Below are 20991 nucleotides of genomic sequence, written 5' to 3' on the forward strand. Positions count from 1 at the left end.
CAAAATATTCTTGCTCTGTATTTTTCATTGCAGAAATAAATCTTTTCTGGAAAAAGTTTGGAACCCCATTTACAAAGGTTATCATAAGCAATTAAAAGAATCATAGGCCATGACTCCCTGCAGAGCAAAACTACCATGATGATGAAAGATGCCCTTCCAAATCTGTTTAAAATGTGTTTATCCTAACTGAAACATCTTAATTACATAAAACTACCTCTGTTTCATTAAAAATATGAAACAACGAGCAGTTTTCTACATTACTGCATACACTTCTTAGTGCATATAAAACATAAAATACTTTATCCTCTTGCTTTAATTTTCACTTTGCTTAAAGAAAATGGAAACTTATTTTGTCATACTTGAATGTGGTATACTCAGTCTGTTTAAACAGCTAGTGCCAGTGGCATAGAGTTAATAGCTCTTTTAAGTTATACTAGCTTATTGCAGAATATCATCATGTTGAATTTCTGTGTAATATTACGCCCATGAACTAAATGTATTCTGACATTTTTATTTAATCATCTCCAGCTCCAGAAGGGTCAGGGACTATGGATTATCCTTAGCACTTAGGCAAAACAGAACCAAAGGTAGAAGGTCTCTGTTAGCATCCAGTGCCAGTGCATGTATGTGCAAATCTGGATGAGTTGCCCATACCTACTTTCAACATAAACCCACATTTGTTTGAATTCTGACAACGTACTTGATATAGCTGCAGTTGAATGGATCCCTTATTTAGAAAGCACTCATGGGATGTGATAATTAGGAACATAATTTATTTCTATGTGAGCCCTTTGAAGTTAATTTATCTACAAGAAAATTTTGAAAACTTTTTCCTGTGCAATGTCAATTCTAAAGTTTGAAGACCAGACGACTATACAGCTGACCAGTATTGAAAAGAATGGTCCATCCTTTGCTTATCAGAATCACAACACTCCTTTTACACTCTTTTCAGTTTTCCTTTTTTTCTTTTTTCTTTTTTTTTTCCCCCCTAGTCTTTACCTCTTCAGATTACAGGGAATTTTTTAGATATATCCTGACTGTAAATTATGCAGCTATGTCTTCCTGAATCCACAGAAAGAACAAAGCAATAACCAAGAGAGTAAACTACTCCCATTTACTTCAACAGGTGCTGACACAGAGGCCAGTCATGATAATATAAATGTCATTGTTCATCCAAGTACATATTGCAAAAAAGATAAAATATTCAAGAGAACTACAACAGAGAACTACACAAAAGCTAAATATCATCCTAGATTAAAACACAGAGAGCATCAGATTTATCAGCGTGAATATTGATTAATCTTATTCAATCACATTAAGCTAACTCAGATGAGCTATGATAGAAAAATACATCCAGTTCTGACTGTCAACACAAGAATACAGACAAGTCCATTGTGAGCACTAATTTTGAGTAGCTTTTTAATATCAGCTCTACATCACACAGGCAGGAAATGGGCATAATTAGTTTGTTTTCCTGAAGGACAAAGCAGGTTGCCAGATTTGGGGAAATTGTGCTGAACAGAAATGAACTAATAAAACCTGCTATTTGTTTATCTAATTGCCTTTGATGGAGCAGGTTTTTCACATTCCAGAATAAAAATTTGAAGAATTTGCATGACATTCCATTGGGCAATACTGCCAAAATGGGTTTGCATTGAAGTTATCACAAAGTACATACAGAGACAAGATTTGTCAAAACATCTTGGAATGTGTGATGATTTCTTTAATGCAAGTCAAAGAGGTATTGAACTATGAAAATTAAATTAAAAAACATGGACTCTGTTTGATGTGCTAAAATGCTGCGTATATATCTAAGTGGGTCTTTCTATTAAGCTGATGCTCTGTGTGACTGTCACAACAAAATATAATGTAAATAGCAATTACAAAAAATCTTTAAAAATAACTAAAAGTCAAGGTTCATTAACAAAATCAGTATGTTGGGATTTAAAGGTAGCTTTTATTTTTCTTCAGTCACAAATGTTCCCCATTTAAAAAGTTTAAAGTGGATAAAAATTGTAGTTTACAGAGTTAATTTGGAAACTGGTGGTACCATCTTTATCATTTATTTAACATTTTCCTACTCATAGTGTTGTCTTTTTAAGGTGACAATATATGGTAGCAGTATGTGAATGCCTTGTCATTTACATCTAGTCTGGAGATACAAATAGTATAGTGTGTCTATTTTAAAAGAGAGCATTTGGTGTGTTTGACTAATCTTTTTCATCCTCCTTTCTGGTCAGAAAGGTCACCACTGTGTAATAGTGTCTTTTTTTCTACCATGAAGATAGAAAGCAGTTGGAAGTACTATAGTTTTATATTTTCTTCTTGGAATAAAAGAATACATCTGATTGCAAATTATTTCTTTCTATGATACAGAATTTAGAGAGTTTACTTCATACAAACAGTGAATGGAGATTATTAATATATGACATATCAGAGAAGAGTTTGTATTTTATATAACACTTGCAAGAAATTCAGAAGTCTAAAGCGGATCAGAATCCTTGAGGGTTTAATTCTAATTTTTCAATGGAAGCAGTAGGAAAAGAAAATTTTAGTCAAGACTGACTTGCACATGAAGACTAATGATCAGAGTAGGAATAGATTTATAAACCAACATAAAAATAAATTTGAGCCAAGTGCTGAATACCTACAGCAACATACTGAGGTTACATTCCTAAAGAGACCTTCTAGGAGCAATGGTACCTCTGATATCTCATGGTCAGTCCCCAGTATCCAAGGAGACTGTTCGGCTTGCTGTGTCCCAACATGATGAAAATATGATAGAAACTATGATTCTCCTGAAGATAATGACTCTTGCTACGCATATACTGGTCTAGATTGAACTGTGGTCTGATATTTTATAGCCATTTCATACCATCTTCCTTATGTTCCCTATTTCTGCATCTCTCTTGTGTGCATCCTTGCATAACATTGCATCATGAACTTTTGGGGGCAGATCCTCAGCCACATAGCATCTTTCTTATGCTCTTATGGCTGGCAAGAAGTAAATCATGCTAGCAGGGAAGCTGTAGCTTTCTCTTGTAACAGAAATTCTTCGGTGGCATAAAAGCCAGGCAAGTACCCAACCTACATGAATTCAAAATAAAACGCATGAACAGACCACTGCAAGAGCAAATGGAACTGATTGCACTTGCCAAGTGAAGTGTACATTTGACTTTCAACACACAGCTGGTTTTCCATACTGTTTTGTGCATGGGGACTCCATATACTAACTAGGTCTGAATTACCTATTACATATACCATCAAATGAACCCAGAGGAGAAACTATGTTTTGAAATCTAAAGTAAAAATTTCATTCCAAGTGTCTCATTCTTTCTGGGCTGTGACTGATGTGTATACTGAATTTCTGGTATCAACAATGACTTGTAGTTTGTTTTGAGTCACTTCCCTGATGCAGGGTTTCATAGATAACAGACACAAGACTTTCTTCTAAACCGCAATACTTCCTCCTAATTACTTTTAACATGAAAATTTATCATTGAAGAAACCCTAATTCAAAATTTCATTTCATGCTATTTGTCATTTAATTTTACTCACAATTCATTTAATTTTACATTGTAGGTGATGATGAAATGTCACAATGTCCCTGTATATTTGGTTCATATATAGTTATCAGTTTTTCAAAGATCGCCAGTATAGAAGGCATTTGGTACTGGTCTTTTTTAACTCTGCCACTTCAGGCAAAATTAAATTCAAGAAAAAACAAAAACAAAGCCAAAGCCCAATGGAACTGCAAAAAGAAATCTCGTCCCACTGAAAAAAGTATCAACACATCTACTTACTTAAATGAAGCCAGAAATTAATCTTGTCTATCTTGCATACTCTATTTTTGAAACTTATTTTCCAAATACATAGCAACCATATCTGGTTCTCTATTATTGACTTATCAAGGTATGAATGAGAATGTGTCAGATATTAGAAACAGATTTTAAATTCCAGGAAAGTTAACCATCATATTACTTAATGAGTAAGAGTTGCTATATCTTCCTGGGATAAATATTTCATCAGTATTTTGTGTTGATTTTGAATGAAGTGAATCAGAATTATGGATAACTTGGGCGGTTACCTGTTCAGTCTTATCTACAGCATTGCTGGAGAACCTGTAATTAAAACAAGGCAGTATCCTATTAAGCCCTGGATATAACCTCTAGGAATACTGGAAAAACTTTAATGCAAATTTCATTTTAAAACCAAGATTTTTAGGGGCAGGGTGTTACTGAATATTCATATTATCAATCAGAATAGTCAGACTTATCTCTATTGTTGGCGTGGATCATCAAGAAACAGATATTCTGTTTAAGATGCCACTGCCTCTTGGAGGAGCTGCAGCAAAAGATCCTGCCCCAAAATGTGTTTCTGTGTTAGTCCAGTTGTTTACATGGTGCTCTCATATATATTGATCTCCTGTGACATTTTCGAGATGATCAGACAGGAATTTCTTTGAAAACCTATCTGCATGTGGTTAGATCATGAAAATTTTTAGTCATATGTAAGTGTTTTTATTTCAAACCACACTATAATCTGGCTGTAACTGTTATATGATTCTCCTTAAGGTACTATTGGAACTTAGTACTGAAGCTGTCTGAAACCATTTGAGAACCTACTGTGAATTATTAATGAAAGAAGGAGCTGCCAAACATACAAACCAGGTTGGCCATAGAGGCAAATCCTCAGGCTTCAAGGATGGCCATGCTTGTCAGCAGAGTCCCACAAGCTATATATTTTTAATGGAAATGCAAAATTTTTTTGTGTATGGGGTCAGGATAGTGCAGTGTCGGCCCATCTTATTTACAAGTAACATCTTTTGTAATAAAGAGATTTTGCTTTGACAACAGATAGCATTTTCAGAAGACAGAGCAAATCCTTTTTAGTAGGCAAATCTGTATTTTCTGTTTCCATAACTTTTCCACATGTAAATGTATGTGAGCAACACTCTGTGTAATGTAAGTATGTTTTTATTCTTATAAAATACACAGTCACAACATAATACATATCTGGAATTGGTTTTCAAACCTTCGAAAGTGACAAGTATTTATTTCTAATTTAAATTAATTAAATAACTCTATTTTATAACTTATGTTGTCTAAATTTATACACTGTGGATCTAGAATCCAGCTCAGAACTATTGTGCTTTTTCTTTAGCACCAATTCCAGTCAAAATGCTACATTTTACACAACCATAGATGAAAGAGCAATGATATGAGATAGGTGATAGTACTCAGAAAATTTTGCAGTACTTTTAAACCAAGTATATTCTGTTTAGGCTTACTGCTAAAAGTTTTAAAGACTGTCACAAAATGGTAACTATGTGATGAAACTGCTGCTAGGCAAGGAATATGCTTGAAAATTTGTATTCCACTCTAACACAGAGCTTTGTTTCTGTTTCTTCTAAAGTTTCAAATGGTTATGGAGATATGACACATCTACAGCAAGCAAGCTTAGCACATAGGTCAAGTCAGCCCTAGAGGGAAGTACGTGTTACTGTTTATGTTGTACTAAATCTAAGAAAGTGAACATGTTTGGAGCCTTTTTGATGATTAATGATCCTTGTCTTTCTCAATTAGAATTATGCTACATAGCTGAAGGAGAGTGGTATATTTTTGTTCTCTCAGGTCCTTCCAGTAAGAATAAGGTGTTTCCTTTTCAAAAGAGGAACAGCAAAGGAGCAGCTGCAGAAATACATCCAGATACAAGCTGCAAAGGTTTCATGTACTGTTGAAAGAATATGCAAAGAAGTATACAGCCAAGCAGGCATCATTTTGAGAGAACAAGCGAAAGATGCTTTCTTCCTAAATGCAGAAAATGTATGGAGTATGAGATGAGGAATCAGTTCCTTTTAGAATAACATTTACCACATCTACTTGTACACAAAGTATCTTTTTCAATACTTGTAACCTTTTACTTCAGTGAGCAGAATAGGGAGACCAAGGACCTGGAGCTCTTTTAAGAATGTCTGTGCGGTAAAACACTATATATAGTCTGATTATTGAGGAGTAAAGGTCAGGCTTTGAACTACCTTCTGGCTTTTCTCCCAAGGCTAAAAATACAACCCATCGCAAGTGACAGAAAAGATTTTCAATCATGATACTCATTTATCTCTTCTAAGCTTGTGATATTTTCTTCGAATCAATAAATCTATATTTAGTATTCTAACTGTAAAGAACAACATGTGTGTTTACTGGAAAATAGTTGCATTTAAATGCTTAACTGAAAGTGGCAATCAGATACATTCAAATTAACATAAAGATAATACGTATACAAGAGCATGAGCCTATTTCTGTGCTGAATGACCTTAATAGCTTCGCTTAGCATTACAGGAAATTTAGGATATGACAGTATGACTCCAATGACACACAGGTACTGTTACAGTTCTTGACAAGTTTCCAATATATGAGACAGCTAACAGTTAATGACTGTCTATCCCTTGCCTGGTAGCAACTGCTGCTAGCAAATATCCTTAGTGTATGATGTAAAATGCAAAGGAAATATAATTTTTAAAAAAATTTAGCAGTACTGTTTGTGACAGATTTCTTAATAATTTAGACTGCAGCAGTTATCAAGTACTGTATTACCCACTTATTCACAGATTTTTTTTTTAATTATCTACATATTCCATAGGTATGATTATCTGACTGAGAAATCATTTATGAACTAAAAAGAGCAATTTAAAAATTCATAAGGTGTGAATAGTAATTTAAAAGATATTATTTTGAGGGAACAGAAATCTAAAAAATCTACAATTACACTCCATATTCCAAAATTTCTAAGCATATTTACTTTAGAGATGCCACAAATCAGAAACTGCATGCTATGGTATCTTACAGTTCTGCAGATCGTGAGTTCACTCTAAGCTTCAAGAAGGAAACGTACAATTCCTTGCTGTGTGTCAGGGGAATTAATCTATAACTGGTCTGGGCTAGGAGTAGCTCACTTCTATTTATTCCATTCTAAATGGTGCCATGGCTTTAGCTACTCTTATGTTCCTATACGTAGAAATGGAAGTTGTGGACTTGGAGATACTGCACTTCTAATCATATATAACCTGTAGCTTCTAACTAACAGCAGTTTTTCCATGGCACTCTCAAAGCTAGTAGACATGAAAATAACTTTCTTCTCAATTTTTCATGTCTTTTCATTTTTTAATCAAATTGTTGCAGCAAAAAAAAAAAAAAAAAAAAAGAATACCCCAGTGTGACCAGCAGTGGTATTGCATAATCCAATGCAGATACATTTAATCGTCATTGACACAGTGATGAAGAGGTCAATGGAAATAATCATTGACTTGTTATAAATACCATAGCAAAAGATAAAAATAATCCTTTGAGTTTATAAAAAGTATTGGAAGGGATGGGAAATCTGACTGAAAAGCAGATTTTAGAAGGTAATTCAGTTGCAACAGGAATGTCAAAGTTGAAAGAACTTTGATGCCATTGAGTCCTACCAGCTTCACTTGTAGAGAATCACACGAAATAATCTGTTTACTAAACTTACTAAGTTCCAACTTAAACATACCTAGAGCTTTTGGACCAGCTGTTTGAAAGGCTGTTTCAGAACTTGATTGTTTTAATGATTATCTACCTTTATCTAATATCCAGCTGAGATGTGTACTTCAGCCATTAATAACCATTTCTTCTACTGCTGTTGTTGACTTAGGCTCAAATATTTCTATCTCATCCCCATACGTTTCCATACAGGACTTTTCTAATCCTTTAACCTTCACTTTGCAAGGCTACATATCAGTTTTTCTTAGCAACATAAGCATCCCATTCTCTTCGCTACCCTTCTCTGCACCAAGGCTGATTTCAGTGTAATTTTCTTCAATTCGAATAACAAGGATGGTACTTAGTGTTTCAGATGAAGTATCAACAGTGTCTTGTAAAGTGGCATTCATACGTACCCTGTGAAATGCATTTTAAATCTCATTTGTCTTTTACACAGCTTGTTTTCTAGTTAGCTGCAAGATTTGAGTACAAAATCAGTTTATGTTGGAAGATATTATCGATTCCAGAGGACCTGAGAAAAATACTTTATGGATCTAAAAGCTGTTTTAAGGGTGCAAAATCTACTCTGAAACACCACTTATTCCATAGGTTGCACCAATATGCATTTGAAAATAGTTCTCCAGTGCCATTCAGATATCTATTTAACTGAGGTCTTACTATTTGTAGCACCCCTCTTTACACTATCATATCTACTTCATTGATCAATGAAGGAAGCTTCATAAATGTAGATAAGGTATTTTCCAGACATTGTGTAATTAGCATTGCAAGATGAGCCATCATAATTGCTTGCCCGACAGTAGTTTCTCATAATTTATAATGTCTTGATATATAATGCATATCTTATAATGCATATCAAGCAATCTGTAACTATCACAGTCAATCATCTTGGAATGGTGTCACAGTATGAGCTGCTTTTAAGTCTATAGTAATGGCTCTCTTTCAAAAATGTGTCATATTACTGTAGGTAGCATTGTTTTACAACCAGGCCTGCATAAACCCTACAGGATTCCACCAAATAACTTGTTTGTCCCTGGCAGGTTTCAGTCCTTAAAGGCTAAGCATCAGTGAAAGCCATCAAAGATTAATTCAAAATATACACTTTTATCCTGTAGTGAAACGTGACTGATGTCAACAATTTTGTTATAAACTGAAAGGCTTGCACTTGCCTGGAAAGCAGTTTGGGTCCTTAGCTGAAACATTCTGACACCTGTTAATATTATCATTTAAGGAATAATCAGCACCGCTTTAGCCAAAACAAAGGTGGTCATATTGTAGGCACAACAGATACACACAGCTGAGGCAAAATTTAAGCTGGAGCTTTCTATTGCTTGGTACTGCCAAAGAAATGCCCAGTGCTGGCAAAAATTGGCCCTGTATATCCTATTTAATAAGGTAATTAGGGCTAGCTGTTTCTGAAAATGAATCTGTAACCATAACCAGCTTGTCATTGATGCTGAAAGAACGAGTCTTGTCTCCAGTCTGCTTCGAGTGTTTATTCTTGACCCTGTGTTACCCCCTTACACAATGGGATGTGTGTCTCTCTAGTCATCTGGAATAGGGAGGAGAATGGAGTTAATATCAGCCAGCCAAAATCCAGTTTAATTTTAGTTTGCTATGGCTGCACATAGCCACACAGTCATCTGTACTTGCACAAAGGAAGGAGTTCCATAGAGTGGAAATGAGCAGTCCAAGACAGGCGAGGGCTGCTTCTGTTCGCAGAAACATTGGCTTACACTAGTGTAAAGCTTCTGCAAAATTTAGCCTGTAGTTAGCACTGCCTCAAACTGCTGTTCATATGGATAGTGACTGAAATTGTTAACACTGTAAAGTAGACAAAAAATTATTTATGGAAAATGTCTTAGCAATGAAGATGCTTCTGAAGATGAGAAACTGTTTTAACTACCAGCAACCTCTAAGTAAGTATTGTGAAAGTTTAGAATGAAGCTTTATTCTGGGGGAAGAAAAAAAAAAAAAGAAAAAAAAAAAAAGGTGGAAAATATATTCTTTCTGGAAATAAAAGTCTCCCTCAAAATTTTCAGCAGTTTATCCAAAACTCCTTACATTTTAGTGGTTTTGGTTTGGTTTTGGTTTTGTGGTGCATTCTATTGTATTTTTGGTATGCTTCTCTTCCATCTGAGCAGAAAAAATTCCCATTATGGACTCACAGTAACTACTTGCCATCAGAGAAAAACAGCTTTATGATCTGATCTAGAAGGGATCTGGAAGAGAATTTTCCCTCATTGAAATGAACTGGGCTAGGGTGTTCTAGAGATGTAACTCTAAATAATTACAGTGAGTCTTAGGTGCCTAATTACTTACATAGTTCTATGAACCTGAGCTTTATTTGAGAATAACAGTTACAACTGTTGTGACTTGTTTCTTTGAAATCTTTTTCTTGTCTCTTTATCCTACACAATTCAGCCCTCTTTCAATTTTTAACACCTTTTCAAAGTGGAAACACACTTGGGAAAAAAAATAAGGGATTGATCAAACTTTCAAATATTTGCTGCTCACTTGAAAATATCTTAAACTTGCACTGAAACTAAACAAATCTGTACAGCTTTTACATGAAGTTATAAATTATTTCAACCCAGGATGCCTCTGTGTCACAGGCAGGCTCGTGCATTTGTGAGAGAATTTGATAAGACCATATTCCTATGCTTTGTCAGTATATATGAATGGTTTGTTATTACAGGCAACCTGAAGTTTCCTCCTTGTTTTACTGTCACCAGCATGCCTACTCCGGAATGGCTGCAGTTTGTACTGGCTGACCCTGGGTACTGATTTCATCCATCTGTATCTGGAATCTTCCCTTCACTCTTAACTGTAGCAGAGAAACAGGATATCTGAGAGTGGCCCTGGACTTTCACAGTACAAAATTAAAGTCGAAACATATTTTAAAGAAAGCAAAAATGACACTGGGTAGAAAAAATGCAAATCTAGGTTAAGGTGTGGTGGCAATATTATGGGATAAACCTGTTAGCTATGGGATAAAAGTCTAGATTAAAAAAAAAAAATCCTTACAATCTGAGTTTGTGCATGTCTGCAAGTTTTGTCTGTCTTACAAACAGACATCTCTCTTTCTCAGCCCTGCAGCACCAGTTTCAGCAGTGGCTCCCTAAATCATGAGTTTTCCTCTGAAAATTCCCACCAACCCAGCACCTTGTCAGCTTTAGCTGGTGTAGCGATTGTAGCTATGGGGTTTCTCATTTTGCTGTACAGAGTAGTTCTGAGCATTGAGATAAATCACAGTGATAAAATGCGGGCTGCTGCTCTTTGGTAGCGTCTCACTGATGGAGCTGCTCCAGCATTCAAGCAAAGGCTAAACAGTTAGAAAAAGAGTTAAAGAAACATCTTTCTCCCAACTACGTGGCTTGGGTTGGTTTGAGGCTTTGGCAGAAAACTCATTCATTTTCATTCCACACATGAAATTACTGTACTTTATGTTAAAACAAAAAAAAAATCTTTTCAGTTTCAATGACTGTCAGTGACTTTATTCTTTCTTGCACAATGTCCATTGTGTTTATTTTGAAATAAGACTTAATATATTTTAGCTGATTAGTTATTTTTCATTATCCTTCATTTGACAAGAAAATAAATGCTCTTATCCTGGTTTTGTACACTGAAATAAAATAAAGTCCACATACATTGATTTTTCTTGTGGCAAACTACTGTATTCATTTCTTCACTATTGTGCTGCATTTTGTAAGCTTCCTTCCCCCAAGCATCTCTATAATTGCTTGCTGTTGAAAATATTTTTAGTTTTATTTGAAAATGTTAGAACCAGTAGTCTGTATATTGAATTAAGCAATCTTATGGTTAATAAAACCTTATTATTATACAATAGCCTTTGTAACACCAGTATATATTAAAGGAAGTCCAATGAAAATGTAGCATTTAATTTGTTAGCCTGATCATGTGTTTTCACTGAAGCAGTATACTAATAGGCAAGAGGAGCTATGAATACATAGTAGTGTGATATCTAATTTTCTTCAACTTCTGTAGCAAAATAATTGAGCATCAGATACATAATTGCCATTTCTGTCATGTAATTCATCCTCCAATATGCCTCTGGAGTCATATTTAGGTAGTAGGGTAGGTATGAAGGTGGACAGAGACAGGCAGATGTTAAATGGGATTTCCTTCTGTCGTTCAGTGCCAGTGCCTTCTGAGTCATTACATGGAGAACCTAAAAGGATTATAAATTCCATTTAATTTACTGACACTACTGGAATGGTTTTTTTGCTTTGTTTGTTTTTCGTTGTTGTTGTTGGGGGTTTTTTGTTTGTTTTAAACTCTTCTAATGTTACTCTCTTTCTGTAGAGGCTTTTACAGTTAATGAATATCTCAACTGAGTCAGGTATATTTCATAAAATGCTTCATAAAGCATTTTTTAAAAGCAGCAGCTTCCAGGTGGAAGTGGCTAATCATGCTAGTATTAAAAATCACTCCTTTTGAAAAAAAAAAAAAAATTGCTGTCTGGCTACACTTCATTTATGATCAGTACTTTAGGAGCTAAAGGTGATTGCTTTCGTGAAAGCTATTTATATATTTTAACCATATTACAAAACTAATATTTTGCAAGTAGTTATTACTTCCTCAATTATTGTAAACAAAATGAGTTAATACAAACACATAGTTACAGAAAAGCATACATTGGAAAGTAATTACTTTATGTACAAAACTGGACAGAAAACATAATTATGTATACCATATGAAATAATTGCGTAACGCAAGTCTTCCAGTGAATTATTGCAAGTCAGAGCTGTTGTATTTGTAGAAATTCAAACAACAGGGCATCTTTTTCCACATAAAACTATATTTTGCCTTTATTCCTAATACACTTGGAGCTATTTAAATTTACACTGTAATCAGAGCATTCAGTCAGGGCACTCAATCTTCACCTAGACTGAGTGATGTGATGGGTTGAAAGAGAAGTAGTTTCTTTCTTGATCTATGGAAGCCAAAGCATTGGTAAAGAGGTAGGACAGGCTACTGCATGTCTGGGTCTCATCCCAAAAGACAGGAGTAGGTTGCAATCAGGATAAGTATCTGCCTAGGAAGGCAGTGGTAATAACAATACATTTTAGAAATATTTTCAAACCAAATTCCAGTATGGCTTAAATGCCTAGGTTTCAAGGAGAGAACAAACCAAATTGCACATTCTAGTTTATACTGTAGTTAGGGAGATAGATCTACCCTAAGTTACGGTGAACCTGCACCATGTCCCACATGGCATTAGAAGTGCTTCTCTGGAGCACCCCAGCAACCACTGAAGCACTACAGGGCTGGCAGGCAGCTCCTTTTCCACACTAGGATCTTTTGGAGGAAATTTGGTCAGCTGCAAACTTCCTGCTAGCAGGTGCATATATACTCATATTCCTAAGCACTCAGTGTAGCTCATGTAAGTCATGACTGTTTGTTTCCAACAATTAAAATAATTACCTGAGAGATAAAGTACTGTCAAAACCATCCAACATAAGTATTTGGATAAGAAGAATGTAGACCACTTCTATATTTCTAAGTAAAATGACTCAACACACAAAAAAAGAAATTATCTAGTTTATCAACAACCGGAACAGTAGACTTTCTTGTTATTGTGTAGAACAGAATGGGAAAATAATAACAAAGTAAAGTGGGACAGAATACTAAAAATGAAAAAAATTGTGGTTGGTAGCAGTGCCTGGAAGCACTGTCACACTAATGATGCGTTGTGACTTTTACCAAACCATAGTTTCCCATGTCTGTTTGCTGTTAAACACAGAGGCGCTGTAAGCAGCTGGAAACAAAACAGACTTTCGTACCCACTGACCAGTCAAGCAGATTATTCTTAGCCATCACAATAATATAAAAGAAAAAACAGCCAATTGTGTAAGCAGGAAAAAATATTCATGTTTTCACAGTCTGAATTCCTTCCCATTCCAAACAAGACTGTTAAGTGGCAAAGGCAAAGAGCTGCTGAAGGGTTAAACAGAACTAAAGGATGGTGACATACAGCAATATATGCTTTAGTATATTCAGCTCAAACCATCTGCTGTTTGTATGTAGAAGCTGCTAAATATGGTATTGCATCACAGCAGAAATTCTTGGGGGCAGGATATTGACTGTTCAAGACCAACCCATCAGAAGAGGGTCAAGCTGTATAAAAAATAAGGAAAAAAAAATCCACAACATATTTAAGAATTTAAGACTACAGAATGATACAAGAGCAGTCAGATGATTTTACCAGTTAACTACCAATCACTGAACTGTCATTACTCGGTTGAAATGAGATGTTAGGCAAACTCTCCATAGCTATCTACACCATTCATGAAAATACCACTTCTAATTAATTTCTAAGTTTTAGACACCATACTAAGAGTCCTTTTCACTGAGGTGATATTTTTTAACTTTCAAAATTATCTATAGAGCTAGTAGGGATGTAATTTTAAAGCTTTTGCTATTATTTGTACTGGCATATACAGGATTCTGAGAGGCTAAGTACTGTTATTAGTTCTATGAATATTTTCTTTCCTAATACATCTCCCACTTTTCTGTGAGAAAGACCAGTATACACTTTTGTTCTGAAATTCTCCCTCCAGTAAAGGTTTAGGACTTAGTCTGACAGCTGGAGAACTATCAAGGAAAGTGTTCCTAACTCCATCTCACCTAATGGATGAGAAAATTTATTAGTGCAACTGATTTGCAAAATTTCAGCAGCATGACCAGTTTTCTCACTTTGGCAGAAGGCACAGATGTTATGCTGTCCCTTGGGGAATATTCTGTCCATATAAGAGGCAACATTTCAATGTATCTTGACTGCATAGAAGAGCCTCCTTGTGTTTCCTGAGGGTATGAATAAAGCTGAATATTTCTGGCAGATGAGAGTTGCAAAGAAAAAATAATAAATGATATGCTAAATAGTACTGGACAACATAAAACAGTCCTGTGTGATTCAGAAAAGGAATGTACACAGTTATTCACATTTTGTATTTTACTGCATGACAATCACAGATATGAAGTATTCTGCTCTAATGTGGGCACAAAAGTATGAAGGGCTCAGAACCAGAAAGAATTATGTATAATTGAATATTTACTATAAAAATGTACAATTGTCCTTCTCTGCATTATGTACTGAGCCAGATCTCACAAAATTAGGTACCTGCCTGTGCCATTTCAAGGGCACATTTTAGTTTCACACCCACAACATTCTAAGAAATTAGAAAGAACTCTGTCTCTGCCTTGTGCAAAGAAGTGTACAGCAGATGATCCAAGTCCAAAGCATTCTAGCTGCAAACTGGAACAGAGCATGGACACTGGACTTGAGCTCCGACAATAACACTTTCTTTATAACCAAAAAACAGTGATACTGACTTTTCATGTGGGTGGGAAGTATAGGCGATAACAAAACAGAAAAAAAAAAAACAAAACAAACTTATGAATTTTGCTCCAGGGAATAGGATAGGATTAGTGAGATGGATAGATTGCAAAAGCCCTTTAGCGACGTTCTGTATTCATACCTTCATTTCTCCACCTTCTAGAGTATTGCATCAAGACATAACCCATGTGATATTCTGGAGGAACAAGTCTGAAGATCACAGTTCAGCAAAAAATTAATCCTCAAGTGTTACAGCATTTCTGAACAGCAACAGCACTGTATACGAGAGTTATAGGGCTCCTAGGTCAGGCCTGAATCTATATAAATGTTTTACAAATAATACAATATTAATTGAATACACAGTTTCAGTAATAAATTATTGCTAGAGATGCTACAGAATGCTGTATACATTACCTCCATTACAAAGCTTATATATTCCAGTTTATGAGTACTTAATCATAAAATAATCTGTAGTGTACTAAAATCATGCATATAAATCTCACTGATAGAAACTTATAAATGGTTATTAAAAGTAATTTCTATTTTTTAAATTTTACTTATAAATATTCCCTTTATTTAAATTTTTAACAGATTTTTCCAGATTTGTTCTGACAATATATGCCTGTTACTTCAGACTACATGTTAATTTAGACTGTGCAAGCAACACAGCTCCTGATTTTCTAATGTATAGTTTTCTAATACCAGTATTTGCCTTAGGTCACCTGTTTTTACCAACTTCAATATTTTATGGTATCCTTTCAAGTGCAAGTGTATTCCAACAGTGTAGTTCAGATAGAAAAACGAAAAAAAAAAAAACCACTAGATAGTCTTTTTTTTTTTTTCCCCAGTATCAACTCCAGGCAGCATACAGTGGTCTTCATCTTCTGACATACTTTTACTTCAAGACTTTACTTTACTTTACAAGACATAAATACATACTCTCATCAAGTCAGGTAGACAGGTGAAAAGAATGAAGCTTTCTTGCATGCCAGTATCTATTTGTGAGCTTATGCTACTCAAGGGCTTACATAGTTGTCCTGCTCAAGGTCTCCTGTTTTAAGAAGGCATTACATGCAGAATTCAGCTGTAGTTCCCCATCTGTAATATCACTGACATGAGCAAGATTTTAGTCTTTCTCAAAGCTTGGCATAGACTAGCACTTCAGATATCACTCGTGGTGGTAACAAATTAAAACAGGACAGATATTTTATATTGTAACAAAACTTAGATAGTAACATGAATTGAGATTTGTATACTAACATTAATGCCACCAAGTGACAGAACTTGTTAAAAATAAAATCTTCTGTCTGAGGGCAACATATGGATATTTAATTGTTTTGAATAAAATTTGAATCACTGAAGACCCAGCCAGTCAACTACAGCCTGAAGTCCTCTAAACAAAACAAAATCTTTATGCTTCAGATCACTACCACAAAGGTTAGTGGGTAGAAGAAAAAGAGACAGATCGCTAGCATTAAGGACAGGGAAAGCATCCCCTCTCCCTGCCAGGGGTTAAGTAGCAGTTTTCATCCTCCTTCATGATGAGCCTTCTTTGTAAACTGCTAATTGCTTGACACCTACCACACTGCACTTCCTAAAACAGGAATGCGTGCTCTGGTAAGAATGCTTTCCTAAACATTACAACAAGATTAATTTACAGACATTTTTCCCTGCAAAGGATTTCATTTTTTTAAATAATTCTTGAGTCTTACAAGACTTATATAAATGCTTCACAGAAAACTAAACAAGCTTGGTTTCAATTATTTGAGTAAGACATTTCACCTCAAAAATCTAAGCAGCTTATTCAGGACAATTTGTTAAATGTGGCCTTTACTATGAAAAATAACCCAGCTGCTAAAATGACCTTCATATTCTTTTGAAGTGTATCATTACCTGGTGTGAAAACTCTGAGGTGGCAAAAGCAGAGCCATCCAGCTGAGACTTCACTACACTCCTGTAATAGGGTCTAAGGGCCCATCTACACAGTCATAATAGTTTTAATGCTAAAAATTTGCCTTCAATTTGCCTTCTGTGCATATGAAATTCATCCTCATCCAGCTGTTCAAAACATGGATATCTCATACTAGGTATCTGTACAGAGATGAATTTCACTTACGATTTCTACTGTTATGGCTGAGAGAAGAATTTCCCTCCATCTAATGGTAATGTTTGAGTCCTGAGTAAAGAACGTGAAAAGGAAAATCAGGCAAGAGGCAATTAAAGACCTCTATTATAAACCATCAGAACAGAACAACTATATAACATAGTCTAATGTGCTGATGATTAAAAAATTGCAATTAAACAAGAAAATTATTATTTAAAAATACAATTTAACAACAAGTGGACACCAGCAAGTGCCTAAGTAAGTATTTCACTACATGCTTTCTAACATCTTAAAGGAAGCATCGTGGGCAAGTAATATGCTTTTCAGATTCTTTAAGGAGGAACAAACATGAAGGCATCACCATGGTCTGTTGTACGACCCCTCAAATACTTCTCTACAAAACGCTTCATTAAAGTAAAAATAATTTGCAATAGCAAATTCCATCAGTGCATAGAAATTGCGAGTTGGGCATGCTGGCATGCTAGCATGACTCATGGATGGATTATTAGAATATATTCATAGTTGAATTGGAACTGACTTTTTATTTTTCAGACATACATTAATCTTGATTAATTCTTACCTTGTTTTAGGCTTTAGCAGGGAAGAGAGAGGAATTTCTTTTCTTTCCTAGTGACTTTTACAGACATCTCAATCTGGAATGCTCGCTTGACTTCCCTTGGAGCCTGAAAACTGCTGCCTTGCAGGACACGTAGTGTTCCTACTCTTTTTTCTCGTGTCAGATTAATTTCTGCTTCCATCCACCTCTTCAGTTCCTTGACAGCTATGGTTTAGTGAGGTTAGCCTCTCTACTTTTCTTGGGTGTGAAACAGCAACACAGGGTTGAGGGGGAGTTTCAGAAGTCCATTGCAGTAATAGCACAAGATTAGCCAGAACACACAATAAACCTGAACACAGGGATGTCAATATTACAATTTGCTTCTTTTTTTTCCAAGAAAAAGTCAAAATTTCTCCCCAGATAATTTTATGAAAAACCTACATTAGTCAAAACTCTCACAGGAAAGTATTTATGTAACAATGTTTCAACCAGTCCTTAGCTCAACTTGGAATCTCAAAGGTTAGATAGAAAGCAATTATGAAAATATTTTGAAAATGGACAGCATGGGTATGAAATCCTCTCTCACATTTGCACAGATTGAGAGTAACTCATTCAAGATCTGTGTTAGTGATAAGAAAATCAAGCTCATCTTTTGGACATTGAAATACGTTTCAAAAGACCTTGAACTGAATTTAATTTTCTGCTGCATAGACAGCAGCAGACTCAGTTTGGTATCTCTGTGCCCAGGGGCACAACGCTTGATTCACTTCTGAGTTAAGGGAGCACTACACTTTCCTTATGCCCAGATTTAGAGGGATATGCAGAATATCCTGTAAAGATAAGCGAAGTGATCAGAGTGAGCACATAGAGCGGTATACAAAAATTCAGGTACTTTGCTAATCAACATGACATGGTGGCATTCAGGGTGGGTACAGCCATGGTGTTGGCTCAGAGAGCATGTCCCATGGGGCTGTGGTGCTGCAGCACAGAGGTGAGGGGCTTCAGCTCCTTCCTCTGCCTCTAAGTCAGTGCCTGATGTAAATAGAAGTGAAATATGAGGAGAGAGCTCCTAAGAGCAATTTTTTCAAAAGTAGGAGAAAGCCAGGGCAGGAGTTCAGATTGGAGTTCCAATTACATGTTTATATGAATGGAATTTTTTTTCCAATATTTTCCAAATATTTCTGCAAGTCTTAGTTAATTTCTCTTACACGCAAGGGGCTTAATAAATATTTCAGTTTCGCTGTCATTTCAGATATCTGCACAAAGCATAATGTTTTAACTGTAATGTCTTAACAATATAAAGAGAAATAATGTAATATGCAAAGTACATGTTACTGACAGTATTCAGCAGGACACTTAAGTCAATGGGACTTCTTAAAAGCTAAAAAATTGTCATCTACTGAAGTGTCTAGTTGAATCCTAGCCAATGGGCTTCATTATACTCTATGGGCTTTACCATTTTGACCTTTATCGCACAGTAAATTTTGCCCTTCTTGTGGTATTTATAACATGTTCTATGTCATACTTGCAAAGGAGATTACCACAGATTTACCTACTGCAATTAGAAAAGGATGAGCTTACAGTGGGCTGAAGTGGTTACACTCCACAGAAAAATCCATATTGTGCATATTAAAAAATTACTATCTTTAAATAAATAGACCATTTTAAAATTTGTGGCATTAATGTCACAAATGACATGAATAGAATGCAATTTATACATTTTGATTTCTTGAAGGAAAGGTGACTCAATCAGCCTATAAAACCTGTAAGACTCACTAAGTATTTCACAAAAATAGTATCATCTCAGGCATTTAAGAAGATGAAAGTGAAGTTTTAGGTCTGATCATTCATTTTCCCATCTACCAAACTTTGTTATGATGAACCTACAGTGTGAAATTTTGAGTGTTATTTTCTGCACTCAGGTTTCCCCTTATTATTTTATTATTCTTCATTTTTTTCAACTGCTCAGTCCTGCATATCATGAATGAATTATTTGAGAAACCATATAGGGTATTTAACTATTGCCTGTTAGGACCAGTTTTTCTAAGATGCATCTATAATCTGTAAAAGAAGGTAACTCACAATACCTGAAATTAAGCCTAATTTCCAGTCCCTTGCCAGAAATGCCCACTTGTATTATTTTAATTAATAAATTACGGATTATTTGCAGAACTCCCATAAAGTTGTAGCTTTGGAAGAAAATATCCAATATAAAAATTCAAGCTGAAGAATTCAACTGTAAACAATGCAGTTGAACAATAAAACGTGCCAGACAATCTTGACCATTTATTACAGTGTTTCATGTATAGAACACTTACGGGTATCTATACATGCGTGTATGTGTGTGCTACATGTATTTTCAATATGTGTATGTTCATGGGGACTATACAGCTAAGACACCAAAGCACTTAAAATTGCCAGCCACCAATCCTACATGAATCAACTAGCTACATGTAAGTCACACATCCATACTTTTTATGATGTTCCACAGAAGCAACAAATCTAAAATCAGATGCTTGGAAAATACTAGTAAGATGGATGTTACTCAGTTGCTGAAGGTCATCAATTTAGCTATTTGAAAGATAATCAAAGCCTAGAGTTATTAAACTTCAAAATCAACTAGCAAATAGATTACGAGAGAAATATACTTTGACTTATATTTGTCAGGGTTCTGCTAAAGGATATTTTCAAGACTGGAGGCGTGATGACTTAGCATCAACCCTTTTTATTTTTGACTATTTTTGACTATTTTTGACTGAGGAAGATTATAAGCAGAGTTCATTTCCCATATAGACACCTAAATAAATTATGAAGGTTGTCTTAAGAAACAACACATGGAACACGCAGTTTGACAGAGTGGGCTGTGAACACTGCATCATTTTATATTAGGAATTCCATTTCGCACTATGCCCAGAGCAGGTTATGTCTCAAACAAGTTACTGTAATGCATCTGAAACACATGTCCAAGGAAGGCTGATGGACTGTTATAGGAAACTGAAAGCCAAGCTGGCAAATAAAAGGCCTTAAACTCAGAGCCTCGTTCACTAGTTTTTCTACAAAAAGGTTCATGTTGGGGCGAACGTGCTTCCCAGAAGAGCACATGAGCCAGAGCACAGTCTTTGAGCAGCAACCAAATTTTCATCTTCCAGGAAACAATAGGAAACATATTCTGTGAACAATTTTATAAATTTGCAAAAGTATTAATTTGTTTTTTAAGTGATTTTGCCTTAGAAATTCCTCTACTATGTGTAAATTTCTTCCTTCCCTATGTTGTCCCCAAGGAGTAAATCACAAGCCAAGAGTGTGAGTGTATACTGTAGAGTGATGTTTGCCAAGAGGTTCTAAGGGATCTACAGCCTAACAGGAGCTCTGATGAACCACGCATAAGTGATAGAAAGGAGATGCAGTAGGCAGAGTATCTCATGGGGGAGAGCCTGAGTCACTAGCTGTA

The 20991-nt window shown here is 35.4% G+C and overlaps 1 protein-coding gene across 7 annotated transcripts in view; it reads left to right on the plus strand.

Moving 5' to 3' along the window:
* The window catches only part of KCNH7 (potassium voltage-gated channel subfamily H member 7), a 224974-nt gene that overhangs the window by 97705 nt on the left and 106278 nt on the right, over nucleotides 1-20991 (plus strand). The window contains exon 1 of one of the 7 annotated variants that reach the window (XM_065637278.1): nucleotides 9153-9439. The exons of the other annotated variants lie outside the window; for them this stretch is intronic. Coding sequence (XP_065493350.1) covers nucleotides 9370-9439 — 70 coding nt within the window. The 5' untranslated portion in view covers nucleotides 9153-9369. Of the gene's footprint in view, nucleotides 1-9152; nucleotides 9440-20991 lie in introns of those variants that run through there. 7 annotated transcript variants of the gene reach the window in all.

The sequence above is a fragment of the Caloenas nicobarica genome, chromosome 6 (genome assembly GCF_036013445.1).
Source record: "Caloenas nicobarica isolate bCalNic1 chromosome 6, bCalNic1.hap1, whole genome shotgun sequence".
Lineage (NCBI taxonomy): Eukaryota > Metazoa > Chordata > Aves > Columbiformes > Columbidae > Caloenas > Caloenas nicobarica.